The sequence below is a fragment of the Geotrypetes seraphini genome, chromosome 4 (genome assembly GCF_902459505.1).
Source record: "Geotrypetes seraphini chromosome 4, aGeoSer1.1, whole genome shotgun sequence".
In the NCBI taxonomy this organism is placed as follows: Eukaryota; Metazoa; Chordata; class Amphibia; order Gymnophiona; family Dermophiidae; genus Geotrypetes; species Geotrypetes seraphini.
This window is the reverse complement of record NC_047087.1, coordinates 118,847,289-118,867,169: the sequence shown is the minus strand read 5'-3', so window position 1 is coordinate 118,867,169 and position 19,881 is coordinate 118,847,289. Positions and strand designations below refer to the sequence as shown.

At 46.9% G+C, this 19,881-nt stretch overlaps 1 protein-coding gene across 3 annotated transcripts in view; it reads left to right on the top strand.

Annotated features, from left to right (window-relative positions):
* QTRT2 (queuine tRNA-ribosyltransferase accessory subunit 2) overlaps positions 1–19,881 on the top strand; it is an 86,354-nt gene that overhangs the window by 21,152 nt on the left and 45,321 nt on the right. For all 3 annotated transcript variants that reach the window (XM_033940137.1, XM_033940139.1, XM_033940138.1), the window contains 2 exons: positions 14,805–14,860; positions 15,408–15,484. In XM_033940137.1, coding sequence (XP_033796028.1) covers positions 14,805–14,860; positions 15,408–15,484 — 133 coding nt within the window. The remainder of the gene's footprint in view (positions 1–14,804; positions 14,861–15,407; positions 15,485–19,881) is intronic.

The window sequence follows — 19,881 nt, the reverse complement described above, 5'->3', positions numbered from 1 at the left end:
AGGGATGAGGCTTGTTCCTTAAGTTGTTTAATGTCACTTTCAGTTTGTTCATATTGTTTTAGATGCTCTTGCTTAATGGAATCCACAGATTACGACAAAACTTAAATTCTACTTACATTACTTAAATTCTACAACCCCGTGGGGGTTGGTTGGGGCAGATATCGATGATCTTAATTTTTGTATCTTAGTGTTAAAGAAGTCTGCAAGGGTGTTAGCGGTTAGAGTGGATTCGTTAACGCAGGTGTTGGCGAGAGTTTCGAGGTTGTAGAGGTCGTTGACCAGTTTGAAAAGGTTGCTGCTGTTGTTTGAAACATTTCCAATTTTATGGGCATAGAAATTTTTTCGTTTGTTCTTGGTAAGGTTTTTGTAGTTTTTTAGTTTGAGTCTCCACAGAACTACATGGAGACTCAAACTAAAAAACTACAAAAACCTTACCAAGAACAAACGAAAAAATTTCTATGCCCATAAAATTGGAAATGTTTCAAACAACAGCAGCAACCTATTCAAACTGGTCAACGACCTCTACAACCTCGAAACTCTCGCCAACACCTGCGTTAACGAATCCACTCTAACCGCTAACACCCTTGCAGACTTCTTTAACACTAAGATACAAAAATTAAGATCATCGATATCTGCCCCAACCAACCCCCACGGGGACTTCCCAATCCTTCTCAACTCAGACAGGCCCAAGCTAGACCCAGGATCCAGAACAGACCTAAGCTGGAATCAATTCACAAATATCGACTGGCCAACCTTCAACACATATTTTAACAAATATTCAAACTCCTTCTGCAGACTGGATACCTGCCCCCCCAACATTATGAAAACTGCTCCAATCCATTTTAAAGCCAATATGTTAGCATGGGTTAACCTATTACTAACCACTGGCAGTTTCCCAGCAGAACGAGGCCACATTTCAATAACTCCTATCATAAAAAACAAGAAAGAACCATCTAGCTCCCCATCCAACTACAGACCTATCGCTAGTATCCCGCTATTCACCAAAATGGCAGAAGGGGTGGTAAACGCTGAACTTACCACATACCTAGATAAATTTGATATCCTAAATGACAACCAATCAGGCTTTCGCTCCAACTACAGCACCGAAACCATCATAGCCTCCCTCCTAGACCACATACACACTCTTCAGCCGGGGAACCAGTGCCCTGATTATACAACTGGACCTGAGCAGTGCATTCGATCTAGTCGACCATGACATTCTCCTAGACTGCCTTGCCTACATTGGCATCTCCGGCCAGGTTCTTAACTGGTTCAATGGGTTCCTACGGAACAGATCTTACAGGGTATTCAAAAACGACTCTCTCTCCTACCCATGGGAAAACTCCTGTGGTGTGCCACAGGGCTCCCCCCTGTCCCCCACCCTGTTCAACATATACCTCACCTCCCTAGGAAACCTCCTGCAAAGCCTCAAGCTAAAATTCTTTATATACGCAGACGACATTACCATAGTCATCCCTCTAACCAGTTTCACTCAAGAACTCCTCAACTCCCTCACAAGCATAATTAGTCAGATAGAACTCTGGATGCTATCCTTTAGACTAAAACTAAACCCAGACAAAACAAAATTCTTCCTAGCAACCCCCAATGACAAAATCAAAGACACCACAATTCAAGTGAAAGGATCCACATTCCCCCTTGAACAAACCTTAAAAGTTCTGGGAGTAACACTGGACAAACATCTATCCCTCGAGAAACACACTGATATCACAGTCAGGAAAAGTATCTCGACACTATGGAAACTCCGCACCATAAAAAAATACTTTGACGACTCTTCATTCCGCCTCTTAGTGCAATCCTCCATACTCAGCATACTGGACTACTGCAACATCATCTACTTAGGCTCCACAAAGAAAACCATCAGGAGACTAAGGATGATCCAGAACACCGCTGTCCGCCTCATATTTGGCCTGAAAAAATGGGACCATATCACCCCTTTCTACCATAAACTTCACTGGCTCCCTCTAGAATCCAGAATCATATTCAAATTCGCCTGTTTTTGCTACAAAACTATATCTGGTTTATCCCCAAGCTACATCACCCCTCACTTCACCCTTAACCACAACTACAAGAACTCCCGTAAAATTCAACTCTTCGCCTTCCCCTCCCTAAAACTATGCCACTCAAAAAAATTCCTAGACAATACCTACGCCTTCCTAGCCGCCAAACTAAACCCTTGGCTAGCCCAAATGGTCCTCAAGGCCCACAACTACCTCGACTTCAGAAAATTACTCAAAACTCACCTATTCCGAGACCAAGACCCTTAATGCCCCTTCCAATCCTCTTCCCCCCCCCTTCTGATCCTCGCCCCCCCTGTTCTCCCTCCTCTTCCCACTACTTCTCTCCTTGCTGTTCGCAACTCTATGACCAATTTGATATGTAATCACTTGTAAATACTCTCTCCTTGCTGTCTGCTACTCTATGATCAATTTGTGTAACCACTCGTAATCTCTGTCAAACTACTCTATGATCAATTTGATATGTAACCACTTGTAATCTCTGTTTAACTAATGTGAACCGCCTAGAACTCTTCGGGGTATGGCGGTATACAAAAATAAAGTTATTATTATTATTATTTCTTGAGTAGAATTAGTTACTGATTGATTCAATTCTTGAATCGCCTTCCAGATAGATTTTAAGGTTACCTCCGAGTCCCCTCCAGCTGTGTCTTCAGAAAGACTCTCACAAGCATTACCCATCTCTTTGGGTCCAGCCCTGTCGCCAAAGCACTCAAGCAAAGTGATTCCCGCTGCGTTAATTTCTGCTTCAACGCGTTCCAAAGCCGGGCATGGAGGAGGGAGAATCATTGGGGGAGAGAGTGAAACATCTAGTCCTAAGGCAGTGGGAGCTCCCTCTCCCAAACTGTCAGCAGGAGTACCTCCTGACACGTTACTCAAAAGTTTAACTGTATAGCAGTCTAGGGCCTGCTGGACTGGCAATGATGTCTGCGTGGGCTGGCGCAAGGGTGTCACCTTCACGCTGCCTTTCTGCTTTGAATGAGGCATATTGAAAAAGTAAGAAAAAGGTTTTTCAATGAAAACTCCAGCAGTATTAAACCTGATTGATATGGTCCTTAAAAAACAGCTTGAAGCCCTGACCCTTGGAACTAAGGCGGCTGCCTTAGTTCCTTTGTAGCTCGGGTTTGCCTCTCTAGGCTCGGTCTTTTAGCCTATCAGAACTTTTGAAAATGATCTGAGGGGTCCCAACGTGGTCCCGTTTCGAGATCTGCTTCAGGAGACCCAATGGAAATTTTCAAAATTCTCAGTTCAAAAAGAAGCTCAACGGGTTTGTAAATCTCTGTAATTTGCGTACGGTCGTATCACTGCTGAATATCAATGCTTGCGGTCGGTTGAAATACTTTGTGCAAGCATTGATATTCAGCAGTGATACGACTGCAAATCACGGAGATTTACAAACCTGTTAAGCTTCTTTTTGAACTGAGAATTTTGAAAGTTTCCATTAGGTCTCCTTAAGCAGATCTTGAAAAGGGGCCACGTTGGGACCCCTCAGATCATTTTCAAAAGCTAAGTGAAGAGCTAATTAATCCAGTGATTTCTTCGCCTATTTGCAATTTAAGATATTTATGAATCATATAAGAAAATGAAGAAATGAAAGAATTTAAAAAATAAACCCAATTGTCTCAGAGAGTGATCATATATATAAAGTTTGCAATGACTGGATGTTGAACTCTTACTGCGAGGGTGGTGATACATACCCCCTCTTGGAGTTTCATATCTCTGAGCGCATTATATAAAATCTGATCACTCCCTGGAGACTGTAACTTCATTGAAGTCAGCCTTTTTTGTATTTATCTTGAACTCTTTACTGATTTTCTTTATTGGATCTACATTCCCTGGTTTTTCTAAGGATAGAGAAGATAGGGGATCGGCTTGCAGACTTCATGAAGGCCTGGAAGCGCATTACCATTGACCACTGAGTCCTGGATATTCTCAAAGAGGGCTACAGAATAGAGTTTGCCTACCCGCTTGCTGATTGGGTTGTGAACTCACAGGCGGGCCAACCAGAGCGAGCAGTCCACATCAAAGCACCGTTAACACAGGTTGCTGGAGATCTGGGCCATAGAGCCGATTCCGGAGGTAGACTTGGGCTTTGGTAGATACTCCATATTCTTTTTCATGCCCAAGAAAGGCTTGGATGACTAGAGAACCATCCTAGGCCTCAAGCATGTCAATGCAGTTCCGAGAGTTCCTCGATTCTGCGTGAAGACTCTTTGGTCTGTCATTGCAGCAGTCCAGCTGGGAGAATTCTTAGCCTCCCTGGACTTAACGGAAGTGTAGATTCACATTCCAATCTTCCCAGGGCACAGGAAGTTTCTGAGATTTCATGACCTGGAACAGCACTTCCACTTTGCTGTTCTTTCTTTTGGGTTAGCTACTGAGCCCAGGACATTCACCAAAGTGTTGGTGGTTTTTACCACCCACCTTAGGGATGTACCTGCCAGCCCATTCTCCAATCTGGATCATTAGCTTATATGAGCACCCTCCCGGGAGGAAGGAGACAAAGCAGTCCAGGTGGTGCTAGAGCTGCTTCAGAGCCTAGGTTAGATTGTGAACTTCAGGAAAAAACAGCTACTTCCTGTCCAGTCCCTGGAGTACCTGGGAGTCTTTTCAGTATGACTGCAGGCCGGGCTTTTCTTCCAGAGGAACACAAACAGAAGCTCCGCGGCCAGATTTCCCAGATTGCATCTCTCCTGTCTTAACCAGCTCCAACAGCTTGGCATTATCGTCAAGTTCTGGGGTCGATGGCAGCCACCATAGAAGTGTTTCCCTAGGCGAGAGTGCAGATGCACCCTTTGAGGGATGCCCTGTTGCCCCATTGGTTCCCTCAGGCCCTGCTTCCTTGGACTGCGGCAGCTTGGAGCAGCATATCCTGGTGGCTGTGTCCTCGATCTCTGGAGGCCAGGCTTCCTCTACTGATCGACTCCTAGGTCTCTCTGACAACAAATGCAAGCCTGTTCAGTTGGGAAGCCCACTACAAAGGCTGACCATCTTGGAGGCACTGGTCTATCAACAGGCTGGAACTTTGGGCCCTCCGCCTAGTGCTGCTGCAATTGGAATACCTCTTGGAGAACAGAGATGTCAGAGTTTTCTCGGACAATGCCTTGGTGATGGCTTATGTCAACAGATGGGGGCACTCTGAGTGCCCCACTCCAGCAGAAAGCAAAGATTCTATTTTGCTGGGCAGAGGCTCATCTCCTTGCCCTCTCAGCAGCCCACATAGCCAGAGTGGACAATGTCCAGACAAACGTTGGATCCCAGGGAGTGGTCACTGTCTCAGCCAGTTTTCCAGGCCAATGTAAGGAGATGGGGGTCTTCCAGCCTTTGATCTCATGGCTACTGCACAGAACAAAAAGAGCTGGGTGCTCTGTTCCAGCGTCGGACCTGCCATTTGTGTTTCCTCCTTGGCCCATTATAGGCTGGGTCCTTCGAAGAATTGCTTGTCACCCAGGTCTTGTGGTCATGGTGGTTCCAAACTGGCCCAGACATCCGTGGTATGAGGACCTTGTTCGTCTTCAGAAGAGGCCCTTCCTCAAACTTCCAGTTCAGCTGGATCTCCTTTCTCAGGGTTCATTTGCCATCAAAGACCCAGAATGCTTTGGTCTTGTGGTATGACTCTTGAGTGCGCTACGCCAACACAAAGGGATATTCAGATGTGGTGATTGTCACTCTCCTGACAGCCAAGAAGCCTACACTAAGGTGTGGAATACTTCTCACAGCTGGTGCAGCAAGGAACAGTTGGAGCCAATCACTGCTCCAGTCTCTTTGGTCCCAGCTTTTCTGCAGGACAGAATGGACAAAGGCTTGGCTGTAGCATTTCTCCAGGTTCAAGTTGCTGGTCTTTCATGTTTTAGAGGCCGTGAGAAGCAGCCCTCTCTAGCAGTGCATTGGATGTCATTCACTTCTTGAAAGTCACATTGCGGCTTAGGCTGCCTCTTCTTCAGCCTTTTCTGACTTGGAATCTCAATATAGTCTAGGGATGGTATGCTGAACCCACGGCCAGCTATTCATGATGGGCTGAAAACAAAAGCAGGCACATCTACTTGGCTGTTTTCCATGGTTGCTAGTTGAGTCTTTGACTCCAGAAGACCTTGTATATATTTATTGTTCCTCTCAGAGGCATGTGATACAAATTATGTTTTTAATGTGGGGTTTAAAAAAAAAATGTTTTATGTTTTGGTCATGATTATGTGACTTGTTATGAGCAAATCAGTCTTCTGTTATGGGGTGTCCCCCGTTTTCTCTCCTCCTGTCTTCTCTTCTGGGGCTGTTGCTTGCATTGGTAGAGGAGAGTGTGGCGCAGTGGTTAAAGCTACAGCCTCAGCACCCTGAGGTTGTGGGTTCAAACCCACACTGCTCCTTGTGACCCTGGGCAAGTCACTTAATCCCCCCATTGCCCCAGGTACATTAGATAGATTGTGAGCCCGCTGGGACAGACAGGAAAAACTGCTTGAGTACCTGAATAAATGCATGTAAACTTTCTGAGCTCCCCTGGGAGAACGGTATAGAAAAATGAAAAAATAAATAAATAAAATAAAAATAAATAATTGAAGATAGAAATAGAGAGCAGGGAGAAGGAGGTGCTTAAGAAAACCTGGTTTGGCATCTTCTGCAGTTCATGATTCAGGACTGACAACCCTCTACAGTTCAACATTCCATACCTATCTTCAGGAAAGGTAAGAACATAATCTCTGTTTTTCCTATTTCCAGAATCAGTGGCCACTCACTAATTGCGCAATTAGCGAATAGCCACCCATTTTGTAGGCAATAAGGACCCATATGCAAACCTCATGCTAATTGGTGGTCACGCCCACTCTTCAATCCCAAACACGTCCCCTTCTACAAAAATATAAAGTAAGGAAATACATTTTTACAGAAAGGGTGGTAGATACATGGGATAGTCTCCTGGTAGAGGTGGTAGAGACAAAGACTGTGTTGGAATTCAACAAAGCATGGGACAGGCACATGAGATCTCTTTAGATGAAGAGTGGATGATGCGGATGGGCAGACAGGATGGGTCATTTGGTCTTTATCTGCTATCATGTTTCTGTGTTTCTAAATTGGTGTCCTGCAGTAAGTGTCTCTAGCTCATAGTAAGCACACGTTAGTGCGTACCGCAGTTTAGTAAAAGGATTCCATTATTTCTAGTCTGTTTTAAACTATTAACAGTTTTTATAAATAATAATAGACTCTATTATGACCCATTCAAGGCTAGAAAATCAAATTAGTTCAAAAATAGGCCAGTTCTGAAGGCTATTTCCTGATTTTAATTGTAAATATGTAGAACCTAAATATCTTTCATTTTTAGGTTATGCAGCTGTACAGCACAAATATCATTTTGTATATAGCTTGTATCTATTCCTAATGGAGCATCATTTTGAGTCCTCATGCCTCATCTGGCCCCTACCATTGAATCCCGCTTGGCATGTTGAAAATCACTGAGGCAGCAAATATGAAGGTTCTTTCACAGCTGAGACATGTTGTAATCTGGGTGTCCTTCTGACATACGATTCTGCCCTGGCAAAAAATTTCTCTAGTCTGGAACACAGAACTGAGCAGGTGGAGGAAAAGCAAGGGATGCTTCATTTTGCTGAGTTGCATGTTGCACCGAAAAATGAGAAGCCGAAAGGAACGTGATGGAGCAAGATTAAAGGTGGAAGGGGGTTTGAGTGAAGGAAAAGGTTCTATAGAAATAACTGCTGGGGTGTGACAAAAACCTGGGAAATAAAAACTCACAAGAACTAAACAGAAAAAAAACCTGGGGCTCAGATCAGCTGTGCAGCATGACTGGCATCAAGAACTACTACAGCTGTGGTGATCATTATCCTGGCAAATAACTCTGGTGAGATTTCTGCTGGCATTTCAGGGAGCATCGTAATCGATGTTAGCCTGAACAATAACTTCATGCAGTGCAGCATCTGTAAAAATCTTTTCACGCATTTCATTGTGCTATTAATAAGAATATTGGTTACAGAGTGTCTCTTGGGACATGCACTTGCTTATAGGAAACTTTCCTTTGGATGGCGGAGCTAGTATAACCGGAGGGGGAACTGGGGTGGTCTGCAGATGTAGCAAGTGGTTACATAATTTTGTATTACATTTTTATGACATATTTTATATTTCAAGAATGCACTTTAGTTTTTTTGGACTTGACAATCATCTTGGGTTCTTACTTTGGACTAAAAAGTGTGTTTTAAGATGGACAATAGAAGCTATGCCATATTACTGCAGGATAGAAAGAGGTACTCACATTTTTTACATTTCTTAACATTAACTTCCTTTGTGTTACCTAGAATGATTATGATATTAGGTAATTGCAAGGAATGGCTCACTTTTCAGCAGGGCTAGAGCAACCTAAATAGTGTTGCCCATTTTAATTTGCCTTTCATACTGTAGAATAGTGTTACCTCTAATACTGTAGACTACGATAGTATTAGGTTTCTGTTGTGGATACACAGGAGTCTATACTTTAGCTGTTGATTTCCATTTCCCACGAAATACAGAAGGATCTCTCTTTAAGAACTTGAAACTCCTACCCTTCTGCAGTGAAGTACAGTATCCACCTCAGTTATTCCTTCTGCAAGCAAACTCAGAAGGTGTGTTCTGCTCTGCTTTGGTTTTCATTATTTTGGGATATTTTTTTCCATCAGATTTGAAATTCTTTGTGGCTTCAGTGCTTGGAGGTCCCCTGCTCGGGCATACTCCGCTGAAGGAAGGACACAGTCCCGTGTGGGAGGACTTCTGCTCCCAGACAATCTCACAGAGTACCTGTGGAGCCAGCTTGCTTTGGGTCCTTCAGGAGCTTGGGGGTCCATCCTTCTGAGAGCAGCTCATCTGCTGATTTTATCAGAGACGAGTGCAGGCTGTGTGGCCCGTAAGTAAGAACCCCCTGGGTATCAGGGAGCCACCTGCGTAATTTCTCCCTCCGCTACTGTATGAAGAATCCCAGGGATGGGAGTTGGTGATTGGAATCCGTCCATCCAGTAGCCAGAAGATTTCCTTCAACGGTCAAGGTCTGAGCAATTTCAGAGGCAGAAATCATTTCCCTGCAGCCAAGCTGATTCAGACGAACAGGTACCTGAAGTCAAAGTGAGTACTCCTATTATTCCTTATGGGGAACATTGGGGGGGGGGGGGGTCTGAAGTAGAGAATAACACAGGGACAAATTTTTCCCTGTCCCCGCGGGAACTCATTTTCCCATCCCAGAGAGTTCTTTTCCTGTCCCTGCCCCATTCCTGCAAGCTCTGTCCTCATCTGCACAAGCCTCAAACACTTTAAAATCATAAGTGTTCGAGGTTTGTGTGGATAAGGCAGAGCTTACAGGAATGGGACAGTGACAAAACTCAAAGGATGGGACGGGGAAATTGAGTTCCTGTGGGAACGGGGAAAATGTGTCTCCATGTGTCTAATTTGCAAAATCTCCTGGAAATATCCAGCTATCTCATCTCATTTGTAACCCAAAATTGTAACTTTCCTGGAAATGTCCAGTTAGCTCTTTTGTAATCTGCCTAGAACTGCAAGGGACAGGCGGAATAGAAGTCACTAATGTAATGTAATGTTATTCTCTAGTCTGGAGTTTTGAGTTTTAGTGGTTTCTGGGATAGTATTCGGGTCCCCCTCCTCTAAAACCCTAAAATCGCTATTTTTTTGTACTTAGCTCCAACTGCCTGTTTTTGGTGCAGATTTTTTTATGGTGGCCATCTTGGATTTTTAGGGATCTGATTTTTCTTCTTCAAAACTCGTTTTTGCAAGAGACCTGCCTCTGATAGATTCCCCAGGCCTTTCTAATCCTGGATCACATTTCGCGGGAGGAAGGGGCGGGAGCTTTGGGCTCAGCCCCCAGTCAGTCCTCCAAGGTCTTAGAACCCCCAAAATCTCGGATAGACTGGTCTAAGGGGAAGAGATCCTGCTCAGATAACCAAGAAGTGATAGGGAAAATGCAAGTTTGTGGTGGCAGAAGATGCATCTCCTCTTTTCCAGTCTGGTGCCGCACAAGGAGTCTCAGGCCCCCCAATGCAAGGCTTCTCAGATTTTGTCAGCCTTTTATGGAAAACCTATTTAACAGGACCGGGCAGTGCGGCACTGCCTACGGGCGCACCTGAGGGGGATCCTTCTCCCAAGCAGACATCCCTGCCTCATACCATTCCTGCTCCCATTGTTGGTGTCCCTTCAGAGCAGCATTGGGATGATTGGAAGTTTCTTTCCATGCCTTTGTTTTCGCAGGGCTCTTCAGCAAAAGTGGATGATGTAGGATCTTTTTCGGAGTTCAGTATCCAGAAGGCAGCTGTGGTTGTGGATCACAGTAATGATTCCTACATGCATTGCCTTTTCAGGTCTACTTCAGTCTCTGTCATTTCTGACACCCTATCTACAGTATACTGAAGCTCGATGCCCAGCAGTCTTCCACCTCGCTGTGCTCCATCATGGCATTAATGCACAGACAAACTTTTTTCCTGCTCATCTGGATCTTACCTCTTTGGTCTCTAACCAGTGAGAGACTCCTGAAGGCTCACTTAAGGTGGCTAAAGCTATGTTTCGCCTTTATCCTATAGCTGCAGACTTCCAGCAGCTCTTTGTCCAACCAAAGGTGGACTCCGCAGTGGTACAAGTGACCAAGCGCCTCCTTTCCTAGTGAAGGTAGAGTGATGCTGAAGGATGCACAAGGCCATAGAGTGGATGCAGTCCTGAAAAGACAGTTTGAAGCACTGGCTTTGGGTATCGAAGCTGTAGTGGCTGCTTTCTCCGTAGCGCAAGTCTGCCATACCAGGCTGCAGACTAGTCCCTCAGAGTTTTTCTCCTCTCTTTCCTTACACACCTCCTAGAGAACTCTGTTCCTCAGATAAGCCGCTCTTAGCTGTATCCTTCTCCTCCACTGCCAATTCCAGACTCCGTTCCTTTCATCTAGCTGCCCCCTGTGCCTGGAATAAATTACTCGAGTTTGTCCGCCAATCCCCTTCCCTTCCCTTGTTTAAAAGCAGACTGAAAACCCACCTTTTTGATATAGCCTTCAATCCATAACCCTACTCCCCACTGCTCACCAACCCAGCCAGCAGGTTTCCCCTTAACTATATCCATGACATCCTGTTTGTCTGTCTTGTCTGTTTAGATTGTAAGCTCTTTCAAGCAGGGACTGTCTTCTTTGTGACTTTGTACAACGCTGCATACATCTGGTAGTGCTATAGAAATAGAAATAAATTAAATAGCTTGGGGACTCCTATGGTCAATGCTCTTTATGATATCATTAGAGTCCTGGGTAAGGTTTCAGCTTATTACATTTCGGCCCGCTGGATGCCATGGATCAGACAGTGGGTGGGCGATTCAGCCTCCATGGCCACTCTCAGCAAATTACTGTTCAAGGGGCAGACGCTTATTGGCAAAGGGCTTGATGATCTCATGGCTGGTGTGGTGGATCACCACCCCAAATCCTTCCTGGATAGTAGGAGCCATCATGCCCCTAGAAGATCTTGCCAATTTTCCTCCGGCTGCTACTCTCGGAGGCCCTTTCAGGGGTCCATTCAGAGATATGGCGGTTATCAGTGCAAGCAATTTGCGGGTTCCCATTGGTGGCTTGGCCTTCAAGAAATCGCAATGATGCCAGGAGGATGGCCAATCCTCCTCATATTAGAGGGTGGCTGTCAGCATTCAGGGATAAATGGGAACAGATCTCGTCTAACTGCTGGTGCTGGATGTTATCAGGGAGGGGCACAGAATCGAGGTCCTCTCCAGATCTGTTCCTCGACTCCTGAGCCAGATGGCCGGAGAAGTCCGAGTCCGAGTGACAGTGTAACGATTCTTGGACATTCATGCCTGTAATATGCTAGCCTGTACACTCAGGAAAGGTTGGGACCAAACACCAGCTCATAAGAACAAAACACTTTTTATTTGGTTAGTTTGCCTCACACTTTACAAATAGTTAGCTTGGCTACCTCAGCCAAGTTGTATAGGCATCAGTCCTATTCCCACAGTTCTGCCCTCAGCTGATGTCTAGGGAAAAGTCAGGAGTTCACATCTCTTGCTCAGGGGCTTCTTTGAATGAATCTTAAACTGGAAAAGATAAACTCATGTCTGCCTGGATCCCACCCCCATGACTCAGCAGCTCTTCTACCTCTTCTCAGTTAGCTCAGCCCTAAGCTACTGAGCCCAGTGCATCCTGGGAGTTGTAGTTTCTACACTACTGGGCCAGCATCCTCTGCACCCAACTTGATGCAAGTCTGTGTTTTTCTTACCGAGCCACACAAACAGAAGCTCAGGACGCAGATCCTTGCGATCAGGGCCCTTCCATGCCCCAAGGCCTATCAGTATCTATAGGTGCTGGGCTTGATGGCAGCCTCTTGGAAATGGTACCCTGGGCAAGAGCGCAAATGCACCCTTTTCAGATGGTTTCCGCAACATCACTCCCAGCAGATGCAGCGAGAATTGACGGCAGCCATTAATGGAGTGGCGCGGTACCAGGTAGGAAGCGAAAAGCTTGTGTTCCTGTCTTATTCGCCACTCTGCAGCAACAAAAGAGGCAGCCGTCCAGCAGGAACGCAGAAATCTCCTGGCACGACCGTGCTGGACCACCGGCGTTTAAATAAAGGTACAAGGGTGGGGGCAGCGGGCTGCCTACCACCAGAGCACCAGACGCATCTACGTGTAGTGGAGGAAAAACCAAGAAAAAAAAATTCTGAACCAAATTTTTTTTTTCTTGGTTTTTCCTCTTCTACACGTAGGTGTTCCTTATGGTCAGGTGCGTCGTATAGCCCAAAAAATATGGTAATCATTGTTCTGTTTTCTGAGTTTCAGAACAAAGCAGAATGTTTCTTGCTGGGGGAGGTCCTCGTGCCTCTCCTTCTCTTTTCTTATATTTCAGTGGAGTTCTATTGCTTTGGTTCCAACTGAGGAAGGAGCTGTACTCCACTGCAGAAGGGGAGGAGTTTCAAGTTCTTAAAAGAGATTCTTCTGCAGTTTGCGGGAAACAGAAATCAACATCTACATTACAGACTCCTGTGTATACTAACAGAACCAGATTACCGAGGTAAGAGCCTAATTTGTTGGTTGATGACCTGTAAATTGCCGCATGATTTTTAAAACTAAAATTTTCAATACAGGAAACACAACCAATTTGTCCTGTTAATCATTTGAAGGACTGAGTAAAAAAGTAAAGCTTTTAATAACTACTGTGTCAGTCATAATTCTTAAAACGCTGGTAATTTTGTCAATTTTATGTTTTCTCTCTTGTTTTTCCGATGTGCTGTAATTTTATATAAATCTGATTAGAAATGTGGATGGAGATGAGTCTTTTACCAAGAGAATTAGTGACCTTTCCCTTACATACAGTTCTATTAATACATTAAAGGGACCTTTTGTTAAATTGCGTTAAGTGCTAACCTGTGCCTAATGCAGCTTAAAATGGCACACCGTAGAATGTGCTCAGGCATCCTGCAATAAGAGCCAAATGTGCATGGGCTAACCCTGTGCTAAAAAAGTTTTTGAAGGAATTCTTGTGCTAATCAGTTAGTGCAGCTAAATTACCATACACTAACTGATTAGCACAGGAATATAAATGATGGCAGATAAAGACCTGAACGTTCCATCTAGTCTGCCCATTAGTTACACTCATTACAAATACATGACCACCTTCAAAATGGATAGGAGTAATTACATGTGTGCTAATTGTTTTTAATGGCTATGGTTCAATGGCAACATTGGCGCATGGCCGTTAATAACCAAAAAAGATAGAAGCAAGGCAAACTGTGCAAATCCGTCAAATATGGGATTGGCAATTAGGGATAGCTATGAAACGCTCTGTATTGATGGAACATTGCTTTGTAGGTCAGGTTAAGTTGTGCTATTTAGTATGGACTAGGATGGAGCTATGAGGGGATAGGTGCTAAATACGTGAGACGAGTAGTGGTTGTTACATACAGCGGCTAGAGATACATTATATGCTTTTCGCATTTCCACACGTTTTGTTAAATTCCCTAGATTGGGAGTGTGATCTGGGGGTTGATGATGATGATGCCCCTGTATAAGGCTGGTGAGATCTCTTTTTAGAATATTGTGTACATCTCTGGAGACCACACCTTCAAAAAGATACAATCAGGATGGAGTCGGTCCAGATGGTGGCTACTAAAATGGTCAGTTGCCTTCATCCTGTAGTGTACGGGGACAGAGTTTGAAATCTCAGTATGTACACTTTGGAAGAAAGGTGGGAGAGGGGAGATCCGATAGAGATGTAAAACCTCCAAGATATACATGCGCAAGATGAGAGTCTCTTTCAATTGAAAAGAAATTCTGGACTGAGGGGGCATAGAATGAAGATGAAAGGAGACCGACTCAGATTGAGAAAATACTTCTTCAAGGAAAGGATGGTGAATTTGTGGAACATCCTCCCGGTGTAGGTGGCGGAAACAAAAGCTGTACTGAATGCAAAGAAAGATTTAGGACAGGTACTAGGGGAGAGGAAGAATTAGTAGATGGCATACATGGGTAGACTGAATCAGCCATATGGTCTATCTGTCTATATTTTTTTCTCTGCTTCTATGTAAGTAAGCAGTTATGACCTGAAGGTAATTTCTTGCACTCTGGGTCAAGAACTGGCTGAAGAGAGAAGAGCAGAGATGGTCAGCTGCCTTGGGGAAGAGTTTTTTCTGGCTTGGTTACAGTAACCTCTGCTCATCTAACCTGGAAGCTATGCTTCTTCTTCTGGCATTGTGTACTGCTGTGTATGAACACGTATTGATGCTCTGCTGCCTAAGATGCATCTTTTGTTCTTTTTGATTGCAGGGCAGAGTGTCAAGAGGTCCTTGAAGATTACAAGCAAGGAATTGGAAAGTTTATAGGTAAAGTGTAGAGACTTTCCACGTTATCCCTGTTCCCTTTCCTTTTCATTCCTCACTGTTTACTCTCCATCCTTCTATTCATCACCTTTTCACTCTTAGCATTCCCCTTACATTTGCTTCTCATCTTCTCACCTACTATTGATCAGATAAGCCCTTTCTTTACCCCAGAGCAGACTCTCTTATTTTTGGCCTTACACTGTTGTCCTTCTCGTTCAGGTTTCCATTTCAATCATATTGCAGTGATGGTCCTTGGCCTGGGACCACTGTGTTCTGCTATAACAGTAGCTGGGACTCTCCTTCCAGGAGTTCTCTACATGACATGTGCAGCATTACACCAGACAGGCCTACAAGCATATTTTTGAACTAGCCAGCTATCACTGTTAAGCAATGATTGGGCAAATTGCCTTCCTGGGACTGTAAATGTTACCTTTGCAGCACCCCTCAACTCAAGTTGGCCTAAAGAACAGAAGCTGGGTTTAGGGATGAAAATTACATATGCCCTGAAGTATATGTTGAAACTACAGCTGTTTTTATTTTCTCTGAGTAGGAATGCCAGACTCTCTTTTCTATTGCTCCCTCCAAGATCCAGTTACCACCTGCCCAACTGGTTTTAACACCAACAAGGTATGTTGGCATCCTGATTTCTTCATATTGTTGGAATGTTCCTTTATTTGACTAGAATGGTTTGCCTTTGGATTGTTCCAAAAATACTTATGCAAGGGTAAGTCTTTCTCTTAAGATTCCTTTATGATATAATGTTAATATTTGTAAAAATAAGCACCTAGTTTCATGGAAGTCCTGGCAAGCATGTGGAATTTAGACATTTAAACTGTCCAACAGATATAATATACTGTAGTCCTTTGCACAACTACAAGAATTTATTATCTGAAGTCTTTATTTGCAGCTTGTGCATTCCCTTCTGAAAGATTTCTGGAATTTTGGTTGATTTGTCAGATGAATGGACATAGAACTTATAATACATTGATTACTGGTTATCTACTGTTTCTCGAAAAATAAGACCTACCCCGAAAATAAACCCTAGCATGATTTTTGGGGTAGGTCTTAATATAAGCCCTACACCAAAAATAAGCCTAACCCAAATGCCCCTGGATTTGTCTGCAGTAGCGCTTCCCCCCGCCCACCTCGCCCCCGCCACGCAGCCGAACCCCTGCTGACCCTCCCATCTTTCCATCTCTCCCTCCCGTTCAAACATCGCCGACCATCCGACCGTGAGTTCTACAAAGAGCAGCGTCGGCAGCACTCTGTAAACAGGCTGCTTCATGGCCTTCTCCCACCGGAGCATTCCCTCTGCCGCTTCACTAATGATGTCATCAGTAACTTGATGCATGGAAGGCCCCGGTGGGAGAAGGCCATGAAGCAGCCTGTTTAGAGTACTGCTGATGCTGCTTTTAGTAGGACTCGCAGTCGGAGGGTTAGCGGGGTTTAAAGTGCTGCCGATGCTGTTCTTTGGAGGGAGGTATGCAAGTCTCGCAGTTAGTGGGGTTCGTTTGGGAGGGAGAGATGGAAGGATGGCAGGGTCAGCGGGAGCTCAGCTGCGCTGTGGGGGCGGGGAGGGGCTGCTCAAGGGTTGTGCACGGAAGGGAGGGATAGAAGCTGTGCAAGGGTTCTGTTGCACGAGGGATGGGAGGGAGGGATAGAAAAATACTGCAGAGGGAAGGAAGAAGGGGATAGGTGAGAGGGGAGGAAAGATGCTGCACATGTGGGAGAGAGGAAAGAGGAAGGGAGAGATGATCATGTACATGAAAAAAAATAAAACCTACCCCGAAAATAAACCTTAGTGCATTTTTTAGGCCCAAAATTATTATGACACTGTCTTATTTTCGGAGAAACATGGTAGCTTCACAATTCTATATGTTACTTGCTGATGGTAGATGATGTCTGGGAAATGAAAAATGCTGGGAAGATGACATTATCCCAGGACAAGCAGGCATGATATTCTCACATGTGGGTGACGGAGCCCCAGCGCGGACAGCTTTTCAAGCAAACTTGATTGAAGTTTCAAGTTTGCTATGCTGCACCACGCATGTGCATGCCTTCTTGCCCACTAGAGGGCGCATCCCCACCTCGTGGTCCTCAGTTCAGTTTTTTCCGCGGAGCTAGAAGCCCTGTGGAATTTGTGCTCTCTATTTTTGCCTTCTGACACCGCGTCTGAGTCGTTTTTCTCGGGCGCTGTGCTTGCTTTATTTTTTTATTCGTTCGTGTGTTCGGTAATCGTCAAAAAAAGAAATTTTCATTCGGCTCCGGGGGCTCCCGGTAGCCGCGGCCTCGGGACCTCGTTACATTCCCGGCCGTTTTTCGGTTTCATGTCCCGTCCCTTGACGGGCTTTAAAAAGTGCACCCGGTGCGATCGGCTGCTTTCAATCACCGATCCCCACCGGTGGTGCTTACTTTGCCTGGATCCCGAGCACCCCACCGACTCTTGTTCTCGGTGCTCGACTTTTCAGCCAAGAGCTCTCCGCCGCCGTCGTGCTAGAATGGCGGAGCTCTTTGCTGTGGACCCCGCGGCGGGGAAGGCCTCGACGTCGGCCTCAGCTTCGGCCTCGGCCTCGACTCCCTCGACCTCGCCGCGACATCCTGCTTCGTCGAAGCCTGCGTCCTCGACTCCGAAGTCGACGGTGGGTAAGTCCTCACTTCCTTCTTCAGTTCCAGGGTCCTCGAAGAAGCCATCCTCGGGATCCTCGACGGGGGTGAGTGGGTCATCTTCGGCCCAGCCCCATGGGAATACTCGAGACCGAGGTCGCCCTCGAGGGAGCACCCGCCGGCCCCGGATCTACCGGCCATGATGGGGGTTCCTGTTTTTCAGGACATACTCCGTGCCCTCATTGCCTCAGAGCTGTCCGGCGCCCTCGCGCATCTACAGCCGGCTTCGGCCTCGAGTGCCCCAGCTTCGGCAGCCTCGGTCTCGGTGCCCTCGACTTCGGCCCCTGGGGTGGCTCCGGCCTTGACCCCGACCTTGCCCTTGACCTCGGTCGACCAGCCGGAGCGGAGTGTGCGGCCTCGGGACAAGGTGCGGCGAGTTCGGAGGATCTCTTCCACTTCTTCCTCGTCGAGGTCCTCCCGGGGCTCCTCCCCTCGGGTCGGCCTCGGGCGAAGCGTCGGCCGAGGAAGCCCAAGCGTCCTCGGGGTTCTCATCGGAGACGCGGTTGCTCCTCGCCGACCGGGGCTGAGACGCTGCGTGTCTCGGAGCTCCGCCTCGATAATCCGAGGCTTTTCCGTTCCTCCGAGGGAGGGTTGTCGAGAGACTCCTCGCCGAAACGGAAGGGGCAGGCCTCGTTGCCTCGTACCCAGGGGACTTCCCAAAGGGGTTCCTCGGGGCATAGGCGGTCCCCGACCCCGTCGAGGTTGCTCGGGGCGTCGTCGTGGGGTTCGGGGTCTGGTACTAGTAGGGAACCTCGGTATTCCCGTGAGGCTTCCCCTTCCTTTTTGGCGACGCGGGCTTCTCGATCTCCCTCCCCGCCTTCCAAGCCCTCCTCCTTTTCGAGATTTGTGCTTGATATGGGGAGGGCCTTGGACCTTGATCTGGTGTCTGGTTCTCAATATACCAAGGAATTTTTGGAGGAGCAGGATTTGCCTTCTCCCCCGAGGGAGACTCCTCGTCTGCCTCTCAATAAAGTCCTCCATCAGACCTTCCTGAGAAACTTGGACTCCCCTCTTACAGTCACAGCGGTTCCATCGAAGATGGAGTCGAAGTACCGTACCATCCCATGCAAGGGCTTCGAGAAAGCACAACTGTCTCACCGGTCGTTGCTGGTGGAGTCGGCGTTAAAGAAGTCCCAGCCTTCTAGGATCTCGGCTGCGGTCCCTCCTGGGCGGGAAGGGCGGACCCTGGACAAGTTTGGTCGCCGCCTCTACTCCAATTCCATGATGGCGGCCAGGGTCCTTAATTATGCTTTCACTTTTTCATCCTATCTGAGGCAGATGGTGAAGGCGTTACCCCGTTATCATGGGGTCATGCCGGATTCCCATAAGGGGGACTTTGGTACTTTTATGGCCAACTTGTCACAGCTGCGTCTATACCTTTTTCATGCTGTTTACGACGCTTTTGAGTTGGCCTCCAGAGTCTCCGCCTTTGCAGTAGCGATGCGCCGTCTCGCATGGCTCCGAACGGTTGATATGGACCCGAACTTGCAGGAGCGCCTAGCCAATCTGCCATGTGTTGGATCGGAATTGTTCGATGAGTCCTTGGAGGCGGCGACCAAACGCCTGTCCGAACATGAGCGCTCCATCGCCTCCTTGGTCCGTCCTAAGCCACGGGTACCACCGCAGAAGCCATTTAGACCTCCACCGCGGCGATACCCTCAAAAGTCTACGCCAGCATTCTCTAGGCCTCCGCCCTGGTGCCCCCCGCAGCAGGGCAGAGGGGGCCAACCAAAACCTCAGGCGCAAGGGGCGTCTAAGCCAGCGCTGTCTTTTTGACGTGATGAGCGGATGGGGGCGGACCCCCTCCACACTCTCGCCGGACCCCCTGCCCATCGGGGGCCGGCTGCGGGCCTTTCATTCAGCCTGGGCTATGATCACGTCAGACGCTTGGGTGCTCCGTCTCATCTCCGAGGGTTACTTGCTGAACTTCTCAGCCTCGCCGCCGGAACAACCGCCAGGGGCCTCTCTTTGCAGTCGAGCCCAGCTTCCTCTTCTCCTCTCGGAAGCCAGGGCCTTGTTGAGCCTTCGGGTGGTGGAGCCGGTCCCCCCAAACCAACGGGGGCGGGAGTTTTACTCCCGTTACTTTTTGGTCCCAAAGAAGACCGGGGACTTACGCCCCATTTTGGACCTCCGGAAGCTCAACATGTTCCTGGTCCGAGAGAAGTTCCGTATGTTGTCGCTTCCGGTTCTCTACCCTCTGTTGGAGGAAGGGGATTGGATGTGCTCCCTGGACTTGAAGGAAGCGTATACCCATGTTCCGGTGCATCCCGCCTTCTGCAAGTTCTTATGGTTCCAGGTGGGGGAGTTGCACCTTCAGTATCGGGTCCTCCCTTTTGGGCTGGCGTCGTCGCCTCGAGTCT